The following is a 24,741-nucleotide window of genomic DNA, read 5'->3' on the forward strand; positions in this document are numbered from 1 at the left end:
AGGAATGGTGGAATTATTATTATAAACGAGAAACGAAAGTCTCGATATTTAGCAGAATTTAGATTGCTTTATTTTATACAGACAGAGCAAGCAGGGCTGGGGAGGCAGAGGGGTCACTGCCCCCTCCACGCTCCACCCAGCTTTGGTTTGCAGCTCCCTCTTATAGCATGGTTTCCTTGAAGTCATCGATAATTGGGGTTTTTTTTTTGTTGTTGTCATAATTCTGCCAGGTAAGCAGTGGTGGTCGGTGGGATGGCTGGATGATGCGAGTCTCTGGACAATTTGCCAAGTCCCGCGGATAACCATCAGTCTTGGTAGATAAGGAATGGCAAAGTCAGGCAGTCTGGTCTCAGGGGTAGGTGACAATTGATCGCACAAAGGCAGGAAACCTGATTTTGCAGAATCTGTTGGGCTGTGTGAAAGCCTTGTTCTGCACGCTGTCAGATACAACTTATTTAGAAACATAATATTCATAACAGGGGAATTTAAAGCAAAACGATTTAATAATATATTTTCCTTTCTTTAGCATCATGCCTCATTTCAGACCTAGGTGTTCTGTTCATACAAACCCCAATACTTTTATGATTAACATGAATCTGTTAGCAATTATCACATTATGGAGTGTCAGGGAATCATGGAATGTTCTGAGTTTAAGGGACCCACAGGGATCATGGATCCTGCCTCTGTCAATCCCCCTGGAGCTCTGGCTCTGCCAAATCCCTGGGGAGCCTGGGCAGTGCCAGCACCTCTGGGGAGGGAAGAACCTTTCCTGCTCTCCATCCCAAAGCTGCCCCTGGAGCCGTTCCCTCCTTCCCTGAGCTGTGCCCTCAGCTCCTGAGCTGCAGCTGAGCCAGCCCAGTGCCCTCAGCTGCTCCTCGGGTTGTGAGGAATAAAATTCCCTGATTAAAATTCTTCCCTGTAAGGTGTCTACCCAGTTGACTATAATGGATATTTGTGTTAATGTTTTCTTTGTAAATTGTTAATGCTCCTGGCTGTTTGTCCCTTACCCCATCCCAGTACCCACTCTCACATCCATGCACATCCCACCTGCCAGGGACACCTCCCACTGTCCCAGTGTCCAGCCTGGCCGTGGGCACTGCCAGGGGCCCAGGGGATCCACAGCTGCCCCTGGCACTCTGTGCCCCCATCATTTATAGACCCTCAAGGGCCTGTGGGCAGAAGGAAGTCGAAGGAAAACCAAAGCTGTGGTGACATCCTGTGGAATCTCAGAGGAACGGGGAGGTTTACTAAAGCTTTACTTTCACTCAAAACCTACTTGTGCTCCATGTATGGAGTCACAGGTCTCTGGGAACTGGAGCTGTCTGAGTCTATCTAATTGGAAATTATCTGGAATTCTGTGTTAAGCAAATTTACCAGTCTAATGGAGCCTAGGTAAAGAACAACATTTTGCTTTTCATGAATGTTACCAGAAAAGCTTCACTTATTAAGAAACAACTTATCAACCTACCCAGTGCAGATGTCAGAGGTTAAAAGTGCATTGGCTCTTACCAGGAGCTTTGAAAACTTTGCATTTTTTATTTTTTTGCTGCTGCTTTTTTTTCCTTGCCAGCTGCAAAGCACAGCTGCCTCTTACATTGCACAGGGGGATGCTGCTCTTCCTGGTGCCAGGAAACTTTGGGAAAGCAGTGGTGGAAGATGATGGAAGCTCTCCTGGCAAATTTGGGCTGCCACATTCCCAGAGCTGAAGGAGCTCAGCATTTTGCTTGTGACCATTCACTTTACACTGAAATAAACCCCTGATCTTTGTAAGGGGCTTTGTTCCTTACTTCAGCTGAGTCTCTGAGCACGTGAGGAGATAACGATCTGCCTTCCTGAAGCTCCGTTGTTATTAATAATCATAAAATGTTTAAGATGGCAATTTGCATTTCAGCAGCACCTTTAATTCACTCCAAATGCTTTACAGACAGGGATTAACAAAGCCTCACAACAACCCTGTGAGGTAGGTGGATGTGAGCATCCCACTGCTGTGGGCACAATGAGGGCACTGGGGATCAGGGGCTTGGAGCAGTCCTGCTGGGATTTGACCCAGAACTTGGGCATTTAAGGCCTTCAGCTTCGGATCAGGCTTTCCCAGAGCACAGGTCTGGCTCAACGTGGGGCTATGCTGATTAACAAGCCCTGGCACAGACTATAAAGGCCATTAATCTAAGGCAGAGGTTTATTAGCAGAGTGGATGGTGCTTTGGTGCTCCTTGCTGCTGGAATTATCTGAGTGTTTGAAGGCATATCAAAAATAGAGTTAGGTATCAAGCACCGAGCGTGGCAGGCTGTAACTGGAGAAAGCCCTTTGGCCCCAGGTGGGGAAGCTATGTAGGACACTACAGTAAATGTACTGATCAGAGAGAAATAATAATTTATATATAAAGTCCACCCTTGCTCTTTCCCTGAAGGACAAAAATAAAAAAAGAACCTAGAAAGGCACTGCTGGTTGTCACGTGTCAGCTTCAAGCCCTGGGCTCTTGGCTTCATAGCACCTGCCAAAAGAACAAAACATGGTTCATCAGCAGCCTGGCTGGGCTGACAAAGGGACTAGAGCAATGTGTTCTCCCAAATTCAGTCCCAGCTCTAAAACAATAGAAAATTACATGAACTCCTCAGTGGGATGGACCTGAGAGCTCTCATGGGGATGTGCTTCAGCCACCTGTGGGGCAGGAGTGGATAAACTGGGCTGGAGGGTGAGACCTCAATTTCTCACATCTTCCTTTAATGGCAAACCCCTCGAGCTTTGCAGCTGGCCACAGGTGATGTCACCTGGATACATGAGGTAAACTTGGCACCTCGAGTTCAGCCAGCCCAGGTGAACCTGAGATGGGCACTCAAACTTTTCACCAGGCTCACTGGAAGCACTTTGGACCTTTAGAAGTTCAGTGGCACCTGGTTTTTGTCATATTTCTGAAGGAATAAAAGAGCAAAGAAATACCTCAAGGCATGCTCTTATCCAGCCAGAGAAATGATCCCTAGCTGATTCCCTAAAAAGCAAGGCTGAAAAGGGAAACCTTTTCTGATGGGGGGTAGCTCATGCTGTTGTTGGTGTTGATGTTCTTCATGGAGATCAGAGTGATGCTGTTCCCCTTCTGGCTCGTGTCTGCAGAGCAGCTGCCAAGGAGAGAAGGAGATAATTAATTGCTCTGGGGAACAAGAGAGGGAATCACAGAATCACAGAGTCATTGAGGTTGGAAAAGACCTCTGAGATCATCAAGTCCAACCTTTGAGCAATCACCACCTAGTCAAGCAGACCAGGGCACTGAGTGCCACATCCAGGTATTCCTCAGACACCTCCAGGGACAAAATTTCATTGCACAGAGCTGGAGGCAAACAGGCAAGGCTGAGGCTGGTATGGGGGACCAAATTTGGTTTCCACCACCCACTGAGCTGCTGTCCTATTTTGGGTCCATCCACAGTGAGTTAGAAGGCTTTGGAAGGTGGAATTCCCCTTTTTTCCTACCCTGATGGCTGGGATGTGCAGCCAGTGGAGGCTGGATGACTTTGGGGGTCAGGGAAGCTTAGGGAGTACTGTCCTATTTTCTGGCATATTCTGCCTCAGTGCCTTCAGGTTAAGGGTATTTAGTTACCACTGATGCTGATGCAAATTTGGCACCCAAATACTTACAGACTTTGTCCCTGTGTCCCTTGTTCTTTCCCAAAGCAGGGTTTGGGAAACTATCAGATGGGAAAATAGGAGCAATATGTTTCAGTCCTTTCCAGTTCTTTTTTCCTGCTGTTTTCCCACATTCAGCCCCTCCTCTGGAGCAGCAGTGATGGACCATAGGGTTCTGATGAACCATTCTCTGCTTCATGCTTCTCTTCCAAAAGCTTCTAAACTGGGGCTCCTTTGTCCTGCTCTCACTGGAAACAGTAATGGGCACCTTGGGAGAGATCTAAGACTGCTCTGAGATCCAGAAACTTGAGTTTAGACCTCAAAGCTCTATCTAGGCAAGGAAGACAAGCAAGCTGCTTTGGGAAGGTGAGAGTCTTCTCTCAGTGCAGCTTTGAAATGAGCCCCCTAAATATTGATCTTCTATCTGTGTCTATCAGAGGATGAGGTGTTATCAAAGCTGACTTTGCTTTCCTAACTCTCACAAAGATGTCTTGACAAGCTTCCTTCCACCTGAAATAACCAAAGCAGATTCTTTTCCTTGCTAAAATTAGCTTTGAGATGAAACAGGCGCTCTCAGTCAGATGTGGGTGGTGTGAGCAGCCTTACCTCTCCGACACCATGGAGCTTCCTGGTTTCTGTTTGTCTGGGGGGAGAAAAGCAGGTGGTGATGTAGAGGTGAGAAGTCATCAAATCAGTAAGCTCTATTCTGTATTACTTGGTGCAGGGATATAAATGTAATCTGAATGAGATTGGAGACACTGTGGGGGAAACTTGGGAGTTGATGAGAGAAAACCCTTCAGCTAAGGGGATGTGCAGGCAGGACGTGCTGGGCTTTAGGAAGGATTTTGCCTTGCTGCAGAGCAGCCTTGCCCTGTGCTGGGTACTGCTCAATGGGAAGTGGGATTCCTAAGGAGGAGGAGTGTCAAACTCCACGATTTTTGCTGGAAGAGCTGCCCACCTCTTGGAATTTGAGCTGCAGGAAATTTGAGACCACATCCAGATGGGGCTGGGCTGGGGCTCAAGTCACACTGCATTCCTGACTGCTCAATCCATGTTCCAGTCTGGCTTCCAAACCTCCCCACCACTGTGTAAGCTTCTCAAATGCATCTTTTAGGAATTGCCAGATCCATGTGGAAACTGGTGACTTGTTAATTGGAGAAGCACAGATTCCCCCAGACCAATACCTTCTGAGTCCTTGGAGTGGCTGCACTTGAACCTCAGGCTGACCACACTGACCAGGATGATGACCACCACTATCAGGATAACAACAAAGCTGATGACACCTGGGGATGGAGGAAAGAAATGTCTGAGTAGCAGACAGACATCAAAACTTGGCTAGGAAATCAATATTTTCATTAATGTGAGCACGCTTCGTAATAGGCAGAGAAGCAAACAGTTGTTAGAACAAATAGCTTTATTCTCCTGTGTTTTAACCTCAAAGGGCTTCCATGAATACTTAATCAATAAATAATTAATTGGTAAGGCAGTGGCAGGAAGGCAGAAGTCAGCTGATTACATTGGGGATTGATAAGAGTCCATATGTTCCTGCTACAGTTGGTAAATCGTATCCCAAAAGTGTGTAAAGCCAGATAAATAAGTAATGTAACAGGGAGAGACAAGCTAGAGCTGTGTGTGATGTTATCTGTCCCATAAACCACTTTTAAACACTTTAAATCAAGTGTAGATTTGATACTGACATCAGGCCTTGATCAATCAAACAATTCTTTGCATAGGAAGTTTGTCCTGCTAACAATCCCTCGGACTTAGAATCCTGGAATCATGGAATGGTTTGGGTTGGAAGGGACCTTAAAGATCATCCCATTCCACCCTGCCATGGCAGGGACACCTCCCACTGTCCCAGGCTGCTCCAACTCCATCCACCCTGGCCTTGGGCACTGCCAGGGATCCAGGGGCAGCCACAGCTGCTCTGGGCACATGGGTTGGGGTGTCCAAAGCAGCATGGCCTGGGGAAAGAGAGTCCCTTCCTCTCCCCAGGTGTCACAAGCCCTCACCAAAAGCTGCCACAAGCCCTTACCAAAAGCTGCCACTGTCAGTGGTGATTTCTCATCTGTTGGGGTGGGCTCGGGCAAGCGGCTGGAGGGGTTGGGTGTTGGGGTGATGGGTTTTGATGTGCCTACAGAGGAGAGAAAGGGAGATTTATATAAAAGTCATTCTTCCTCACCTGGGAAGAGGATTCCTAGCAATGCTAGAGGCCCTGACTCTCACTTGCACTTCTCTGAAGATCCAAGTTTGGATCCTGGCCAGGTTCATCAATCTTAACAGCAAAGTGAGCGAGACCAGTGTGGAATCATTGACTTCGTGGGACCCCTGTTATGGACAAGCTGACAGCACCCAAGGGTTCCCTTCTGGGATCCCACTGGGGAAAGGTCAAAGTCAGCACTGGCACTGTGTCTGAGGAGGGAATTTGCCCAGCCTCCCTCCTTTTGCACCCTTTTGCCATCATGGCACCTTTCCTGCTGTTCCCAGGCTCAAGAGGTCACCCTGAAGTGCTGTCTCTGCAGAGCTTTACATGCCTCTCAAGGGCTGGATGGGATATTCATCACCCCTCAGGAAATCTTTGGTGTGCAGGCTGCCTTGAAGACAGCTGTGTGATGGCCTTGCTGCTGGCAGTGCAGAGGGATGTAAAATGTGGAGCAGGAATCACCTCTCTGCGAGGAGGAAGTGCCTTGAGTCGCTGATGTTGTGGTGCTCAAATTCCTCACGGGATCCTGACCTGCACAGAGAGACACAGAATGAGTCTTGACCTCCAGTGACATCCAGGAACCAAAGGAAGTATTGGAGAGGAGAATGGATTCACAGTAGTGTTGGTGATATCTGGGGAAACACGGAAATAATACTCCCACCTCCACACTAAAATCTTCCCACCAAACTATTTTCCATGTCCAAATGGAAACCTAGAGAACCAAAATTTGAATACCCATTTCTAAACTCTTTAGGGTCTGCAGTCCCAGGTTTGGGGCAGAAACACCAAAACAAGTCTGGAAGACTGAGCTGGGAAGTTATAGGTGTGCTGTAAGTCATAAAAATTGAGACTTTAAGTCTGATTAGGGGAAAAAATATTGCAGAATGTGGGTGTGGATTGAGTGTTTGGATTGTTCCTGGGCTTGCAAAGAGTGGATTTGCTTTGCTGGGTTATCTAGAGGTAATTAAACCAACCAATAAACTAACTTGTACACCATGTGTAGTCTAGCTGTGGCAGCACAGAGGTTTGTCCAAGCAAGGGCTCCAGTTCTCAGTGGGATAAACTGATCGGGATAAACTGCTTGCTGTGTGACAGCTGCTTCCAGTGCAAGGAAATGTAAAACCAGCCCAAGTGTGGCTGTGTGTTTCACTTGTACAGAGGAAAAACATCCTTTGCTGCCTCCAGGCTGTTGTTGAGCAGCCAGGGTGTCTGCACTGACCTTAATGAGCAGCTACAGGCCCTGCCAGGAGACTCAAAGTGATACTTCAGAGCTTCAGATGATCATCTGGAGGTCAGGCAGGATCTTCTTGCCTGTTTTCCCATCCCCACGTTCCAGCAGCAGGGCTGGCTGAGGGGATAGGGTGCCTGGAGAGGTGTGCACAGCTCCTGGCACTGAACCCAGGCATCCCTGACTGGGAATGGGATTTTGCCAAAAGCCAGAAGAAAAAGGGGAAAAGGCATGAAACAATAAATCTAGCTGATTCAGGAGCCACAAGGAGCAGAACAGTCTGGAGAAGCAGGGTCTGCTGCTGTACAATTTTTCCCCTATTCATCAAATTCTTTGTTTCATTCTGAAATTGTTCCTCTAGCCATGGGCAGAAGCTGTGGTTTGCCAAGCCTAGCACAGAGACCTCATCCCTGGGAAATTTTGGGTCCCACACAATGGGAGACCTGGATTTTGGAAGCATCAGCATCTTTAGTCAAAGATGTGTGGAGCTTCTCAGTGCTAAATCAGGCTTGGAATGAACAGCTGCTCTGAGCAAAGGGCTCCTGGCTGGGTGGGCATCTGTGTGAGCACAGCTTCCTCACCTTGCTTGTGTTAGAGATCTGAGAGGTACTTGGAGAGGCAGAGCAGTTTCTTGACCATTGCAGATTTTAGAGGCTGAATTTTTAATCGAGAATCAGCTCAGTTGTCAGATTTCAGTCTTCCAGTCACTTGGATTCTGCCCTTATTCTGAGGAAACTCTTACTGAATTCTCCAATTTGTACTTATAGGTCGGGTTAAGCAAACTGTCAAAAGCAAAATTGTAAAATGTTTTAAAAGGGCTCTGCTCTCCTAAACACATCTCCATTGTTCAGCTGCTCAAGTTCATCCCAGCAGGGGACCTTAAGAGCATTTATCTCTTGTTTTATCACTGCTTATAGAGACACCAGATGTGATTTTGGATGGCTCACCCCCTAGAAAAGACTCCTGCTTAGAGAACCTGTGCCATTGATTGCCATCAAATTACCTGATCTTATTGCTAGTCTCTAAAAGAACAAACTACCTTGAGGTGTTGGTGGAGGAGCTGCTGTGCTTCTGTTTCCACTGGACTTATCATCTAGATAGAGAAAACATGGGAAAGGACAATTAACTTGGGAAGCCACTACAAATTCCACTGTGGAGAGCTATTGGGTGTCCATGGAGTAAAATCTTTATTTGCATGATACTTTCCCTCCAGACAGACATCAGGATGCCCAGTTAGCCAGGTGTAGAGTCAGCTGAGAGTGAGTGACAGGGGAGCTTGGGACAGGGAACCTGGGGAGGCTGGAGCTGCTCCAATATTGGATAAAGCATGATCTGGATTTTCTGATATGGCCTTGGCCTGGCTGAGTCCATCTGGGGAGCTGGAATGAGCTGCTCTTTCAGCAAAAATTCAATATTTGCAAAATTGCTGAATAACCAGCACAGTGTGGACTAGACCAATATTCTGATGCCTGCAGTTTGGCTTGGATAAGGAGGGAGGCACAAACAGGTCCTGCCTGAGCAAATATTTGAGTTTTCCATCCTTACCTTGCTCAGTGGTTGTTGTCAGGGTTGGTAGAGTGGTGGGGGAGGGTTTGGCTGTAGTTGTAGTTGGACCCACAGAGGTGAGGCTCAGGTTGGTCAGTGCTGTTGATTTTACTGATGGCTCTGTAGGGAAATTGTGGTGTTACTTCAAAAAGTTCAGCTCAGACACTACTTGGAGAGGACACAGCTATTGCAGAGCCCTCAGATTCCTCGAGAGTTAGGAATAGCCTGCTGTGGAAAGCATGGAAATGGCCTTCATCCTGCTCAAGTCAAGGAGCTCTTGTACTTTGGTATTTCCTTTTGCTCTTTTCACTGTGAGGAGATGCTGAGCTGGTAGAGCTCAGCAAACACGTGGAGAAAGTCAGAGTTTGCCACTGCTGTCTTTCCCTGCCTTGAAAAGTGAAGGTGAAAAACTTGAAAGGTTTTTGTCACCAGTCACTTGACCTGCCTGGAGCTGCCTGGCAGCACGTGATCATTTCCTTGTGCTCTGAAATGCCAACTTCCACCTTTCATTTCACAGAGAGTCTCCAAGCACAAATAATTCAGCTCATGAAGTGGTCTGGAGCTCCATCCTCTGCCTCAACCTGCTCCAAACTGCACCTGATCCACAGCAAGGTGGGAGAGGAAAAGCTTTCAGTAATCCCTCTGCAAGGAAGAGTGGATCACCAGCTGGGATTTACAGGCAAGTTCCTTCTCTAGACTGCTCCTGGCTTTCCAATAAACTGAGAAAAGGGTGAAATGGTTTCAAGGTTAGTGTGATGGGGTAATTTTCCCCCCTCTTTATCCAAATGCTTTACTGAAATATTAGAATTTAAGATTAAGTTTCCTTTTTTTTTTTTTTTTTGCAAGGCTTAGAAGCAGAAATATTTTTGAGATCTTATTCCTTGATATTTTTGGGATGTTCCGGAAGGGTAGCTATACTTTGATTTTTTTTTCCTGAAACATAGCAGGAAAAGATGTGTCTCCACAGATCCAAGTGGACACCAAGAGATCTGGATCTGGGGAGATAATTTCTTGTGCAATTGGTCACAAAATAATAGGAATGCTTGGGTTGGATGGGATCTTAAAGATCAGCCAGGCTGGAGCAACCTGGGATAGTGGGAGAGGTCCCTGCCCATGGGGAATGGGATGAGCTTTTAGGTCTCTTCCAACCCAAACCATTCTGGGATTCCACTTGAGAATCATCTCATTCTCCCTATTCAATTTGAAGATTTTTTCACCCCCCCTGGTTTTGCTCACACCTGTGTGTTGATCCCTGTGGGGTGGCCTGGCTGGATCAGAAGCCCTGACACTACAAACATTTCCTTCCTCCCCACCACTGTCCTCTGCACAGCCCCAGTTACTGTGGGTGGCCCAGCTGGGCTGGGGTCAGACCAGTTCCACACTGGAATGTTCCTGAGCTGCTCTCCTCAGTCTCCAGCTGAACATTACCTGAGCTGTGGTTCTTTGCTTCAGGGCTGGCTGCTGCAGCTTGGGATTGACCTGGAACACAAGCAGAGGCACAGAGGTGACATTTCCAGGCTGCTGGGATCCCACAGGGAGGGCTGGGCCATAAAGGGACATTGGAGCCAACCTGAGCAGAAAGGATGAGAGGGGAACAAGAGATGCTGAGGAGAGGGTTTGTCACTGGTGTGGTTGTAGATGGATGCATTGCTAGGAAACAGCTGGGGAAAAACAGGGAGCAAAGGATCCCTCTGCTTTCCCCAGGCTTCCTGAACACTCCCTGCTCCTTTTGGAAAAATGGGAGCCAAGCCAGGTCACCCTTTGGTGCCTTGGGTTTTAGCTTTTCAGAATCTCTGCTGCTTAGTGTGTAACTCTGAAACTTCATATTAGGTGTTAGTGAGTTCTTTTTAGTAGTTAGATAAAACAATTCCTTTCTAGCCAGAGAATCAAGGACAACTGGTACCCAAAAATCAGAAACAGCAGCGAGGGAAAGGGGCATAGCCTGGGGCTGTGCTTGGATCATTGGCCCCAGTGTGGAGATGAACCAAAACTGATAAAAGTGTAAAACTGGTGCCCAGGATCCATCTGGGATTTGATTTGGGTGCAGCCCCGGCCGGGCTCTTGCACTGCCCAAGGTGGATCCTTTCAATAAATACAGATTTTATTCCTTTTGCTCTGGCTGCTCTCTGCTCCAGCTCAGCCTTTCCAGGTCACCCTCTGGGGCACAGTGCCCTCCATGTGCCCTGGAGATCTGGGGGTGAGAGGTGATGGGGCAGGCAGAGACAGGATCCTGGGAGAAGATGCCTCAAAGGATGGCAGTTTGGGATCAGGGTCCCACCTGGGGCCTTTCCATTTGCATCCCCCCATTTCCATGTGCACCCACATGCAGACAGACACATAAAGCACATCACAAGGCACAGGTACCTGTTCCAGCAGGGGTGGAGGAGTTTGTGGGAGCTGTAGAACCTGAAAGGAAAGAGCAGAGTGTGGGTGCTGCTGATCTGTGGAGGTCACTAACGCTCTGCTGTTCTTGTTCCTTGTGTGGTTTGGCTTTTCCTCATCTTCTGTTAGAATATGGGATTCCCCCAAAAGCATTAGCAGACAAGTAATAGCAAAGAAGTTTGACTGAGTGTAAAACTATCAGGCTCTGAGTAAATTTCTAGTGGAGTTTAAACAGTCAGGATAAAATGTCCTCCTCCCCCTGAGGGGCCACAGGAGTCCATGGGGTCATTCCCTCCCTGTGAGCTGTTTGCCCCAGCTCAGCCCTGGCTCAGAAGGATGTGTGACCTGTGCCCTGGAGCTGTTCAGAGGTAAGACACACATTTGGACACTTTGTCCCCTTGAGACCTTAAGGAATGGATGGCTGAGGTTTGTAAAGGCTTTCAGGAGCTGATGGGACTGTTCTGCCTCCTGGAGCCAGGGGCTGGGGTCTGGAGGGAGCTGCAGCGCTCAGGATCTGCCTTCCCTGCAGGGCTGGGCAGTCCTGCAGATCCATCCAAGGTTGTAGGAGTTTCACTGGGTCCCCAGCTCCTCAATTGAAAGGTGGCTTTGTTTGGTTTATTTGTTTGCTTTTCTTTTGGATTCACAACAAAGCATCCCTACCCCAGTCCCTCACATTTCCTGCTCCCATAATCTGTGGTGTTTTCCTTGAAACTCCAGCTCTGGAGTTCTGTGCTCATGGACTCACAGAGAAGAGTATTTTGGCTTGGAAGGGAACTTTCAAGGCCATCTAGTCCAACCTCAAGGGTTAGATGAGATGCCAATTAAAAATACTGCCCTTGAAAATGGGAGAAAGAAATGCCCCACACTCAAGGACAAGGGCTGAAAAATGTAAATACACTTTAAATGCTCAAATCCAACCCAGCTGGTTTAACTTTGGGAAGGTGACTTTGAGTCTGTCATTGCTGGAATGCACATCCTAATTGGGATTTAAAAATGGTTATTGCTGGTGATCCCAGTGTTCTCTGTGGTTGAGCTTAATGAAAGAAACGACATTATAGGTACAGAAAGCAGCTGAATCTGACTCCCCTGGTGATCCATCTGCCCAGAGTCCCACGGGAGAAAAAGGATTTGGGCAGAAAGGGACAGCAGGGAAGGTGGAATCCTTCCAGCACACAGTCCCCTCATGGTGCCTCAGGGCTCTGGGTGGGAGCAGTGCCTTTGGAGGGACTGCAGGGGAGGCTCCAGCCTGGCAGCAGCAGCCAGGGGAGAGCAGTGCCCCTTTTCAGCCACAACCTGCCCTCCCCTGGGGGCAGATGCAGCTCAGCTGCCAGAGAGCTCCTTCCAGACCCCCTTTCTCACCAAGGAGGAGAACAGAAACTTTTAAAACCCTGTAGCTCTGACCTGTCTCACATCTCCAGCCTGCAACATCCCACAATGGCTCCAAGCCAAAAGAGAGCAGGATTAGTTTGGATACAGAGAATAAATTCTCCCTGGTAGGGTGGGCAGGGCTGGCACAGGGTGCCCAGAGCAGCTGTGGCTGCCCCTGGATCCCTGGCAGTGCCCAAGGCCAGGCTGGACATTGGGGGGTGTCCCTGCCATGGCAGGGGTGGCCTTGGATGGGCTTTAGGGTCCCTCCCTGCCCAAAGCACTCTGTGATTCCAGCAGTTGATGCTGTAGTTGATGCTGATGAACTCTGGGGTCGGTGCAGGAGCTGCTGGTGCTGGGGGAGGCTGAGGGCCTGGCAGGGGGGGTGGCTGGAAGGAGACCCTGAGCACTGAGTGTGGTCCTGGCTCAGCTCACCCTCAGCCCCCTCTGGGTGCACTGAGATCTGATTGATCTAATTTTCCTCATGGAATTGCTCTAGAGCTGTAAATGTTTTTGTGTCTGAGGCTTTATGACAATGATCCCAGCCAGACAGGAAGTGTGTAAACCATGGTGAATACATAATAAAATGTGGTTTATTCCCAGACATGGCTTGGCTGTGAAAATCACACTGGACTTTTCAGACCTTTTCCTTGTTTTCCTCTTCTAATTTCCTGGGCAAACTGTCCTGTTCAATCCATAAAAGAGGAGACAGGATCAGATCTTTAATCACACAGAGAGGAAGGGACTGGTTCATTTTCTAACTCCTTTTGGAGCAGGATCAGGAAACAAGGATCTTTATGTGCAGCAAGGAAAAGGGAGGCTGGGAAATAGGAACCTGCCTTAGCACAGGGCTAGTGAGGTGCTAGGAGTGGTTGTGTTGGAGAATTTATGGGATATCCTTCCCTGGGGGTTTTGAGGAGCAATTTAAAAGAGACAGGATTATGGGCGGATCTTTCTCCAAAATTCCCTTGCAGGATCCATTGCCTTGTTTTCCTGTGGGAAGAAGTAGCTGTGGCACATTTGTGGAAATGGTCCCAGGTACTTTTTCATGGACATGGGTGGAAGCACCCAGAATTGCTGGAGAAAGAGCTGCTGTCTGCACTTAGCCTTTGCCAAAGGAAAAGGGGAATGAAGGTGCTGAGCTGGACATTTATTCCACCTTTTTTGGTGCAGATGAGGAGAAATCTGAGAGCTTGAACAGAGCCTCTGGGGGTGGGAGGAAGCTGAGGGTGAGGGAGGTGACATTGCCCATGACTGATGGGACCATCTATGGACCACCTCCAGCATCCCTTGGACAGGAGGAAATGGTTGTACTCAACTCTTTCTTCACTGCAGCTCGTCCTGTCACTGAAGATCACACTGAAGTTCTATGTTTGCAAACCTAAACCTCGTGGTTATTGTAAAAAAGATTAAAAAATCAGGTTTTTTCCCACTGCTCAGTGGCCAGAGTTCCTGTGGCTGGGCTGATGCATGCCCTGCTCTTGCTGTGGAGAGGCTGAGGGATGGAGATCCTCAGCTCCAGTCAGGGTTCCAACAGTCCCCTTCTGGCATTCTGCTCCGGAATAAACGGCCCTGGCTTCTCTAAACACATCCACACTTCATTGCAGAGCAGAGCCTGGCTCTGACTTCTGGCTGCTGCTGCTTGTTATGCCTTCCCTGCCAACTCAAATAAGCAAAACTCCTGTTCTATTGGGTGTTTTCTTTTGGGGAGGGTGCTCAGCATCATCAGGAGCAGCCTGGATCTGTGCAAAGCAGGATGAGACCAAACTCCCATTGTGGGGCTGAGCAGCAGGATGGGGATGAATAAAGCCACGTGTCCCTGCTCCCTGCAGCTTTCCCAGGGGATTCTGGAGTTGGAACCCATCCCCTCCCTGTGCTGCTGCCAGCATGGAGAGCCCTGGCTGTGTAAACAGCTCCCAGCAAGGAGCAGAGTGGCACAGCTGGAATTGCAATAAACATCAAAGCCCTGCAACGTGTTTGGGTGTAAAGGATTTACAGCTGGATTGTGCAGTGCTGGGTGGAGACTGGGAGCTGGCTGAGGGATTTATGATGGGAAATGTGGCTTTGTGCTGTCATGGGAAAGTCTCAGTTAGCCTGGGAGCTGCAGGGCTGCAGAGGAGCACGTGGGGGCTGCAGCTGCAATTCCCAGCTGGTGCTTGCTGCTTCCCTGTTAATTTTTTCAAAGGGTAAACAGGAGAAATTTGGATTTCTGGTTTTGGCAGTTGAGGATTAGGTGGGTTTAGGTATGTCTGTCGTCTGGAGCCTTCTCTCATGGCAGCTGAGATATTCCCAAAGCCAGAAGCTCGCCCCACTCACTCCTCAGCACAAAGAGGGTGATGTCAGCCAAAACACAGGTGCATTTTAGGTATTTCTGCTTTGGTACTATTTTTGGCAATTGTAGACATTTAAAGCATGTTTTTTTCCAGCTGCTGACCAAAGAGAGGGACTACTTTAAACCCCCAAACTTTGCCAGGGCCTCTTATAGAGACCTGTTAGAAGGTTTCTAGATCAGGCTTGAGGTGTCCAGCCTGTGTTCATAGAGGGCTGGAGTCACTGGAAGGATCTCTGGCACTGGTGTGGAGTCACAGGGACTGCTCCTGTCCATCCAGAGCTGCTGATGGGGAGGGATCTATTCCCAGTGACAAGGAGCCCTGGGCTCATCCCTTCTCTGGAACTTCTGGGGGTGTCCCATCTACAGAGCCCACAGGGCAGGGCTGCACCTCTGTGCTTGAAAACACTTTCAGGAAAGAGATCCAGCAAACTAAAAATAGGCTTTTCAACTCAGATATTGGCACTTCTGTCAGATGACCCAACACAAAAAAAAAAAAAAAACAAACCCAAAAAAACAAAAAAAAACCCCACCACTTAACACAGGTGCAGCTGTTTCCTGGGTGAAACACTGCAGCAGCAAGCAACACCCAGTTCTTAGGACTTCCAAAATGAGGACTTTCCAAAAAAATCCTCTTTTGGGAATCCTAGAAAGCAGAGAGCTCTCTCAAAACCTAACTCTTGATTTATTAGGTCCTTAAATAAGGTGCCTCTGCCTTGAGAGTCTCACAGCAGAGCAGGTGGGGTGGGAATTGTGGAAGAGAGAGAGGAAAAGTGTTGTTCTGCAGGGTGGAAAACTGACAGCCCAAATCAGGGCCAGATCCACAGAAGTGTTCAAGTGCCTCATTCCCAAATGGCATCGGGGGGGGGTTGGCAACTGGCTGCCAAGTTGTTCTGAATTGCAATGACTCAGTCAAAGTGTTATGGAAAGTTTAGAGAGCCAGCAATTAATCCCGGATCTCATCAGCAATTAAAATGAATCGCTGCCTTCCTCTGCCCGTCCTCAAGGGCTGGGTCTGAGCATCCTCTCCAAGCACCACATTCCATCTGCTCTCTGCTGAGACAGGCTGGATGCAGACCTTGGTGGGAGGCAATTAAAACCCACTTGGATGTAGAAAACAACCTGGGAGACAAACAGTGTGGGGAAGCTTTGAGCCCAGAGGGGCTGTGCTGCATGCCTGTGCTGCCCAGGGCTGGTTTTGCCATGTTGAAGGGGTTGTTCCTGGAAGGAAAAGCAGCCTGGCTTTTCTCCTGGCTGCCCCACCAGGCTGCTGCTCCATCACCCTCTCAGCTGCTTGCTAGTCCCAGTCTCCTCCTGACCTGCTGATTTTAGAGCTCTGAGTTTGCTCCTGGTGATGTGGGTCCTTCTCCTGGGCTGCTCCTCAGGTTTGGAGCTGGGGTTTTGGAGGGGAAATCACTCCATGCCCAGTGCAGATGGAAAATGGGAGCACCACCAATCCAGGCTTGATGGGATATGGAGCCCACCCTGTGCTTTTTGCCTACCTACAGTTTTTAATAATCTTATTTATTAGCAGAGCTCAAAGCACTTTACAGAGCAGGCTTTCCATGTTTCTTCCCAAACTGATTACTCTTTCCAGTAATTCTGGGATTCCCCAGGTTTATCTGAGTGCTGCTCTATGGTGCTCATGAACCACCAAGCAGGAATGTGATCTGCTGGGCCTGGTTCAGGACACAAGGTGTGAAAGGGGCTGGTGGCTAATTTCTCATAATTCCTGATCTTTCCACCTGCTTTTCTTGAGTGTCCTGGCTTGAGTGCCAGGGGAGCAGTTGAAGGATAACTGTGCTTGGAAGAGGTTCCTGTCTCACAGAAGGGACAGCTACAGGCCAGGTAAAGCATCTTGGCCTGAGAATTCACCTGAGTCCAGATTTTGGGTGAATGACCCAAATTTTATTCCCACATTTCCCATATCTCATATTCCCACAGTGTGGGCAGCAAAGGTAGGAGGAGATTCTGCCCTGCTCAGGTGAGACCCCACCTGTTCAGACACACATTCCCTGTGTCCTGTCCCTCCATCCCTTGTTCCCAGTCCCTCTCCAGCTCTCCTAGAGCCCCTTGGGGCACTGGCAGGGGCTCTGAGCTCTCCCTGGATCCTTGTCCTCTCCAGGTGAGCACCCCCAGCTCCCCCAGCCTTCCCCCTCTGCCCATCCTGGTGCCTGCCCTGGGCTCAGATGGGAGCTGCTCCCTTGTGGGTGGTGCTGGGTGGGCTCAGATGGGAACTGGAGCCAGGAGAGCTCCCAGCTGGGGCTTTGCTGGTGCTGCAGGAGCCCCAGCCCCTCTCTCCAGCCCGGATTCCCAGCAGGAGCATTCCTGGCTGTGGGACACCAGCACCACCCACCAAGGACACCTGTTGTTGACTCACCTATTGTAAAAGGGACAGAATTCCTGGAAGCTGCTGCAGTCGGATCTGCAGAGTCACCGAGGGGTTTCAGGTTACTGAAGGGAGCAGTTTGTTGTGTGAACAAACATTTCTCCAAACCACCTCCTGCTTTCTCTTCCTTGTTCCCCACCTCAGGGCTGGGCTGAGAAATTTGCTGGTTTGAGGATGCAAGTCTGGAATCTGGGTGCCTGTCCTTTAGCTGCACCCCATCTTTTGGATTATATCTCAAAATGCATGTCTGCTTTGGAAATATCTCATTTCTCCTGGCATTATCCATCCACAGGCTGTGGCACAGATAAGGAGAGCAGTGGATGGAACAACAACAGTGGGAAATCCTGCTGGATTTTCACCAGCTTCGAGGAGGAATTTTTGCAGTGGAAATCTTTTGTCTGGAAAATGCCTGCCCATTGTGATGGGAAGGGTCCATAGGAAGAGGTTTGTTTGGACAAATTTTCTGCTAAGTGCTTCTGGGGGGAGGAAAAACAAATTGGAAATGTGCCAGACCTTCTCACTCCAGCAATTTTGAAATAACAGTTTGAACCTCCCTAATTTGAACCTCCCTTCAGAAATAATCATGAGAATGGAGAAGTTTACTTTAGGAAATGATAAATTAATAAAACACTGAATTTGCACCAAGCAAAAGTGAGGAAGGCCCTTGTGGGACCAGGCAGGTGTTAGTACTGATTCTTGGTCTCCTCCAGGCCACCTCCATCTCCCCCAGGGTGGGGAGCCTTGTTCCAGAGGCTAATTCCCTAATTCCCTTTTCCAGGAATTTCCTGTGCTGGGAGATCTCAGAGCCCCACTGCCCCCCCTCACTGAGCTGCTGCAGAAGCTTGCCCCAGGGGCTGCACCACCTTAGGGACTGGCTGTAAAATTATAAATGAAATTAAAAATTAATTTTGGGGATCAGCACAGAAGGCAGGAGGCAGGACACATCCCAGGGAATGTGGTTTGGCAGTGCTGTGACTGTGGAGGGGATGCTCCCTGTCCCTGATTTCAGACTCAGAGGTGGCTTTGGGAGGACAGAGTGATGCTGTGGGGACAGGATGGAGGGTGGCATCCCTTCCACTGGTGCTCCTGGAGCTGGAATTTGGGTCAGTGCCTCTGGGACTCCCACTCCACAGATCTTGGTGTGGTGTAGGAAGGGCCTAACCCCCTCTGTACCATTCCTGGCCCATAAAAGCCCTTCCAAGCAGCTTTAAGAGGGAAAGCAGGATTCTGGGTGGGCATTAAGGAGTGTCACAGGGTGGCCACAGCACTCAGAGCCCTCTGATGTGATCCTTGCTCTGATCCCATTTCTTCTCTGCTGAAGGCAGCAGTGTTGCCCTCTAATGAAGAGAGAAAATTTCCAATCCATGTGCTCTTATTTCTTGGAATTACACAGCTACAAACTGAATTGCTTTCTATATTCTACAGAATGAGATGATCTTTCCTTTCCAACACAAACTATTCTATGATTCTCTGCCTTTTAAAAATCCCATTATTACCAGCACAGTGCCTATAACCTGAGGCAACTCCTATGGTTTAATGATAAAACCTCGGAGTTGGAGACACATTATTTTATATTCCTTTGAATGCATTCCAGCTCCCAGCTACTACAGCTGTCAGCAAGGCAAGAAGGGCCTGACAATGCAGCGAAAAGCAACCTGTCATCTTTAGGAGCAGGAAACCAGCTCCTTCATCCCACACCTCGACTCACATGGGAGAGAGAAGTTAAAGCAGAATTACCCCAAAGCAGCAGAATTATTACAGCAAGGACGAGGTGTGCTCTTGCTCAGGGGCTTTGTATTTCTATTAACGAGAGGAAAAAGTGCAAATAAAAAGAATTTTTGAGGGAAAAAATGTCCCGTACATTGAAACATTCCAACTTCACTCTTACTTGACAAAAGCCACTTACTCCAAACGCCTCAGCAGAAACACTCCTCTCATTAACCTGGAAACAAATCTTTCAGCACTGCCAAACAAACCCTGCAAACCTGACAAAGCCACATTTTCCCCAGCATTCCCCCCCTTTCTCCCAACCTCTGACAATTCACCTGAGTCCAGATTTTGGGTGAACGACCCAAATTTTACTTCCACATTTCTCAACTCTTCACGTATCCCCCCGTATCTGATACCCCCACAGCGTGGGCAGCAGATTCCTTTCGGATAAATTACTTTTGGACCCCCCCGTGAAGCCGAGCCCCCCAAATCCCGCGGGGGTGCTGACCTGGGAGCAGCAGGAGGAGCCCGAGCAGGTGATGCAGGGACGGGAGCAGCATCTCGGCGCGCTGCGAGCCTCTGGCCATGCCGGGAGGGACCGGCCCGACCGCCCGCCCGGGCCGCCTCTCGCCCGGCTTCCTGTGGAAGAATGGCAGGAAACGGGCTGGATCCACAGGGGAACTGTGCTTTTCAGCCCTTTATGGCCGGGGAGGATGTGAGACATCGCTCACCGGCGGCAGAGGAAACATCGCCGGGCTCTGCCGGGGATCGGGCTCCCGGCACGGAGGGATGCCCCGCTCCGGGCCTCCTTGGGGTTTTTTGGGAGGTGTTTTGGGTGTGGTAGGGTGTGCCCCAGGTCCCATTCCCCCAGCATCAGCCTCCCTGTTGTGAGAGCTGCTGGAGGAGCCTCCCCGCCGCCTGAAAGAGGGTTTCTTACACATCCATGAGGAATTTAGGAATAACTGCTCCTTGTGGGGTCAGGGTAGCTCAGCAGCTGGACCAGCCCTGTTCCCTGTGCCTCCCTGGGCAGCTCCAGCGAGTCTGGAGACATTCCAGCTTTGGGGTGGTGGCTTTGGGATGGTGGCTTTGGGACATGCCATCTTTAGGATGGTGACTTTGGGGTGGTGGCTTTAGGGCATTCCAGCTCTGGGGTGGTGGCTTTGGGATGGTGACTTTGGGATGGTGGCTTTGGGACATGCCAGCTCTGGGGTGGTGGCTTTGGGGTGGTGACTTTGGGATGGTGGCTTTGGGATGGTGACTTTGGGATGGTGGCTTTGGGACATGCCAGCTCTGGGGTGGTGGCTTTGGGATGGTGGCTTTGGGGTGGTGACTTTGGGATGGTGGCTTTGGGATGGTGGCTTTGGGACATGCCAGCTCTGGTGGTGGCTTTGGGATGCTCCTCTTCAGGAGTTTCCTTGCTCCTCCCTCCCTGCAGGGCACACAGCACACACTGGGCTTGGACCTACCCCATCCTCCTGAAGAAGGGGAGGAACTGGAAGACTGGGTTGATTTTGCCCCCATCCACCCAAGGGGTTCAAGAATTTGGTTTCTTGGCCCTGACCTTGTGTTGTGCTGGTCCTGCCTGTGCCAGTGTGAGCTCCAGAGGTTCTGATTTATCTGTGCTGGATGTCAGTGGGTGTGTGCAGGAGGAGAAGCATTGTAGAGTCCCCATCTAGGAAAGGCTCCTGTGTCCTTCTTGGGGGGTCTGTGTGGGTGTTCAGGATGCAAAGCCAGAGGATTCTGTCTCCTGGTCTGAGAGGCTGGTCCAGCCCCCTCCCACAGCCCCCCAAAAGCCATAGAGCCTCAGCCAAAGGCAAAGGAGATTGTCTTTCACTGCAGGGAATGCAGTTCCCACAGCAGGCAGACAGCAGCAGGACTGCAGGGAATGACCCCCTGTGCATGGCACAGCTCTCACATTCCCTGGGTCTCTTCCAACCCCTCCAAGCCCCCAGGAAAACCAGCAGGCCCACAGCAGCCTTTGCTGGGACAAAGCCCCTGCCAGCAGCTCCCCCATCCTTTTGTCCCTTGCACAGATGTGATGCTCAGAGATTATGCTGTAGATTAAGGTTTTACTGAATCCTGAAATGAGTGCAAATACCCAGAAGCTCACACGCACTTAAATCTCTTCTGGATGCTCGGCTGGATGGTGGAAAAGGCATTTCTCACCCTGTCCTCCCCACGTGCAGGAAGGACAGAGCCCAGATATTCACCCCATCCTGTCTGCTGAGAGCCTGCAGGTAAGGGCAATGGTGTTTTGGGGTGGAAGGATGGGAAGATGTGTTTTGTAATGGATGAAACTCCCAGGGATCCATATTTTGGGCTCTGTGATGTGCTCAAGGTCACTCCTGGGGCAGAGGGTGTGCCATGGGCAAGGGGGATGTACCTGTTGGAGGGGAGGGATGTTCCAGCCCTGACCTGGCACTGCCTCCTGCCTGTGACCCCCAGCAGCTCACACAATCCTTTAGGTTGGAAAAGCCTCCAAAATCATTTAATCCAACCACGGAATTGGGGGCCCAGAGCATCCAGAGCTCCCCAAGGACCCACCCCAAGGTCGTGCTGGCTTCTGCAGCAGCGGGACCCCCGGCAGGACCGCCGCCCCCGGGGCTGTGCCATCCCTGGGGACAGAGCCCGGGGACACCGGGCTGTGCGAGCAGCTCACACGCACAAGGGGATTTTTTACACCCTTCACCACATTCGAATTTCACGCCCCGCCGGGAGGTTTCCTGCAGGCGGAGAGGGAAGGGGGGAGGGAGGGCGGCTGTCCCCAGACAAGGGGCCCTTGTCCCCAGCGGGGACAGGAGGGTGGCGGCGCTGAGGTGGCAGCGCAGGGCCGGGATGAGCGCAGTGCCCGTGTGCCGGGGATCCCGGCGGGGCCGGGCCGGGCCGTGACGTGGCAACTTCCGAGGTGAGTCCGGCTGCACCTTCGGCGGAGAACCGGGCAGCGCGCCCTGCTCGCCCCGCGCCCGCCGCCGGAGAGGATGATTGCCGGCCAGCAGGGACGCCCAGGTACCCGAGGGGCTGGCAGGGCTCTCCTTCCCCCTTCCCATCGCCCCTGCCTCTCCCGTGCTGCTCGTCTCTGGCAGGGATGAGTGGCGGGGTTGGGTCCCCGCGGGGTTTACTCCTGGATCAGCACCAGAGGGGAGGGCAGGGAGCTCCCCACCAGAGCCAGGCGTGGTGTCCAAAGGCATTTAGGATGAGGGGATGCAGGGCATTGCCTCACCCTGCAAACCCTAAACTCCAGCACCAAAATTTCCCCCAAGGGAGGGGACACACAGGGATCATCCCACTCCCTGGTAGCTGCGAGAGGGCGGGGGATGAGGGCAGGGAATGCGGGCAGGGGATGCGGGCAGGGAGGGGCTGTGCTGGGTGCTCACGCCGTGTCCCTGTGCCAGGTGCCCCCCGTGAGCCATGAACGCCTCTGTGGCCGGCAGCCAGCTGCGACAGCCGCAGGACGTGGCCGCCTCCACTCCCGTGTCCATCGTGCGCGGCGCGGCCAAGCGCTCGGACGCGCTGCCCGTCATCTCGGGGATCGTGCTGCTGTTCGTGCTGCTGGCCGTGCTCATCGTGCTGGCCGTGCACTTCGGGCCGCAGCTGCGCACGCTGCAGGTCACGCTGTACCACGAGCCCATGGCCCAGCACACGGACAGCGTGCTGCTCACCCGCTGGGCGCCGCTGGATCCCCTCGGGAAGCCGCCCTCGGCCGGGGTCACCTGCCACTGCTCCTGCAGCCATCACCTTCCCCACGGCAGCGCTGAGCCCAACGTCATCGAGATCACCTACCTGTGACACCGCCCTGGGGATGTGTCCTGCTGGAAAAGCTGCGATGGGATGTTCGTGTGTCCCGGGACTCGCTGCTGCTCTCACACGGAGGCTGCACTGCCCCAGAGCTGTGTCTGGAGAGCTCAGCCAGAACATTCAGGGTCCCTGCGCCATCCCTGGAAGCTGCATCACCCCAGAGTCGTGTCTGGCCCCAGGAGAGCTCAGCCAGGACATTCAGTGACCCATCACCAGCCCAGGCAGGATCTGGGTCCCAGCCCAGGCTCTGGAACCAGCTCAGCCTACGTGGGACAGCTTTAGCCTCTCTTCTGGTTTTACGTGCCCTGGTTTTACCTGTCCCACGCTGCCTGGGAGTGGCCAGCAGAGCTGCCTTGGTCCTTGCCCCAGCTGGGGAAGCTCTGGGGCTGTGCTCAGCCCCTGGCAGTTGCTGGAAGTTGCATCATCTGGAATTGCTTCCCTGTGAAAAATGTTTCCACACTCACAATGTCCTTGTTACACTGTTTATACGGCACTGGGAAGATTCCAGCCCCTCTTTGCCTCATGCCACAGCCCCTTTTCCCTCACTGGGGGGCTGGAACACCATCCTGCCCCTGCCAGCCCCCCCCCCCCCCCAGCCCCTGGAGCCAGAGGAGAGCAGGGCAGAGGATGCAGCTCCTGAGTCCATGTGCGGTGTGGCCTGTGACAGGGGACAAAGTGTCCTGCCCCCAGTGGAGGTGAAACAGCAGGGGCAAGAAGGGTGATAATGGCACCTTACAGCTGGCTGAACATCTGGAGGGGAAGCTCAGGGCAAAGCCTGCAGCATCTGTGTACAAAGGGGTGGGGGGACATGAGGTCACCCTCACTGTAGTGACTCTCACTGTGGTGACTCATTGTGGTCACTCTCACTGTGGTCATCTCTCTGTCCCCAGCCCTGGCTCCTGTCCCAAGGTGGGGCTTGCATCCTCAGTGGGGTGGTTGTGAGGTGGCTCTGTCACCCTGGTGGCACAGAGGGACCAGGGAAGGTGAAACCTGAGCCCTGCAGGCTCCTGGGGTGTCAGGGCTCAGTCCCTGTTCAGCCCTGGGGTCAGATCATGGTCCCTGTTCAGCTCTGGTGTCAGATCATGGTCCCTGTTCAACCCTGGGGTGTCAGTGTGGTCCCTGTTCAGCTCTGGTGTCAGATCATGGTCCCTGTTCAACCCTGGGGTGTCAGTGTGGTCCCTGTTCAGCTCTGGGGTCAGATCATGGTCCCTGTTCAATCCTGGGGTGTCAGTGTGGTCTCTGTTCAGCTCTGGGGTCAGATCATGGTCCCTGTTCAGCCCTGGGATACTTCTCCAGGACCCCTCCTCTCACTTATTTCCAGCCCTTTTCTTGCTTTCAAGCTGGGTAGTGGTTGGATTTGCTGGAAACTTTTTGTCTCCACAACAAATATAATTATATGACTTTTTGGAAGGGTTGTTTTCTGTTTTGAATTCATTCCCATTTGTTTCCCAGGGCTGGTAGGGCATTATCAGCTCTCTCACACCCATGGTAGAGCAGATAAGGGCTGTCATTTCCAGTGAAAATCATGGAGTCCTGCTCCCCTTTCCATGTCAAAAGAGGGTTTCATTTACAATGTGTACATCCCTAACAGCACCCCTGAGGAGATAATCACCTCAAGGGACTTTTCCTAATTAATAATTAATTAGGGTGCCCAGAGCAGCTGTGGCTGCCCCTGGATCCCTGGCAGTGCCCAAGGCCAGGCTGGACATTGGGGCTGGAGCAGCCTGGGACAGTGGGGGGTGTCCCTGCCATGACAGGGGTGGCACTGGATGGGATTAAACGTCCTTTACAGCCCAAACCAATCCATGATCTCTTTGGTTGTGGTCACCCCCACCAGGAGCTGGAGGAAGCCCCCTGTGACCATGCACAGTGACACTGGGGACATCAGCAGTGCCACCTGCCCAGGCTGAACCAGCAGAGCCACCCCCAGCTTTGGTGGTTGTGTCATTCCTGCTCAGGGAGCAGCTCTGTCCAGCACAAATCCTTTAATTAGAGGAGCAGGAGCTTTCCTGGCTGCTCCCTCTGAAGGACACCTACAACAGGGAAATGCTGTGTTTAGAGAGAAAAGATTAAAACATGTCTAAATATTAATAAAGAGAAAGACAAAATGGGTAATTATTGCTGGCACTTATTGATTTGCAGCTGCTGGGACCTCCTAAAGGTCTGATTTGTGTCAC

At 51.1% G+C, this 24,741-nt stretch overlaps 2 protein-coding genes across 3 annotated transcripts; one reads left to right on the plus strand and one right to left on the minus strand.

Moving 5' to 3' along the window:
- Positions 1–1,228: 1,228 nt before the first annotated feature.
- Positions 1,229–19,441, minus strand: ECSCR (endothelial cell surface expressed chemotaxis and apoptosis regulator). 2 transcript variants are annotated; one of them, XM_079319791.1, is made up of 11 exons: positions 19,278–19,439; positions 10,959–11,000; positions 10,023–10,073; positions 8,595–8,714; positions 8,089–8,142; positions 6,284–6,352; positions 5,654–5,752; positions 4,803–4,901; positions 4,225–4,261; positions 3,017–3,116; positions 1,229–2,494 (listed from the first exon to the last, which is right to left on the minus strand). In XM_079319791.1, the coding sequence occupies exons 1-11, from the start codon at positions 19,354–19,356 to the stop codon at positions 2,486–2,488; spliced, it is 759 nt and encodes a 252-aa protein (XP_079175917.1). In that variant the 5' UTR covers positions 19,357–19,439; the 3' UTR covers positions 1,229–2,485. The 2 variants fall into 2 exon arrangements, with proteins under 2 accessions (XP_079175917.1, XP_079175916.1); XM_079319790.1 differs by lacking the exon at positions 1,229–2,494 and having other exon boundaries at positions 2,523–3,116; positions 19,278–19,441.
- Positions 19,442–21,677: 2,236 nt separating this feature from the next.
- Positions 21,678–22,570, plus strand: SMIM33 (small integral membrane protein 33). The gene is made up of 2 exons (XM_079320030.1): positions 21,678–21,775; positions 22,162–22,570. Exon 2 carries the CDS (start codon positions 22,178–22,180, stop codon positions 22,553–22,555), a length of 378 nt encoding a protein of 125 aa, XP_079176156.1. The 5' UTR covers positions 21,678–21,775; positions 22,162–22,177; the 3' UTR covers positions 22,556–22,570.
- The last annotated feature ends 2,171 nt before the right edge of the window (positions 22,571–24,741 follow it).

The sequence above is a fragment of the Erithacus rubecula genome (assembly GCF_903797595.1).
Source record: "Erithacus rubecula genome assembly, chromosome: 16".
NCBI lineage: Eukaryota > Metazoa > Chordata > Aves > Passeriformes > Muscicapidae > Erithacus > Erithacus rubecula.

Excerpts from the sequence above, each read along its gene's own strand:
- ECSCR (XM_079319790.1), bottom strand. The coding sequence starts at position 19,356 with ATGGCCAGAGGCTCGCAGCGCGCCGAGATGCTGCTCCCGTCCCTGCAT. Across the intron at positions 10,074-10,958 it reads CTCCACCCCTGCTGGAACAG|GTCAATCCCAAGCTGCAGCA; the intron begins GTACCTGTGCCT and ends CTTGTGTTCCAG. Across the intron at positions 3,117-4,224 it reads AGCTCCATGGTGTCGGAGAG|CTGCTCTGCAGACACGAGCC; the intron begins GTAAGGCTGCTC and ends TCTCCTTGGCAG.
- SMIM33 (XM_079320030.1), top strand. The coding sequence starts at position 22,178 with ATGAACGCCTCTGTGGCCGGCAGCCAGCTGCGACAGCCGCAGGACGTG.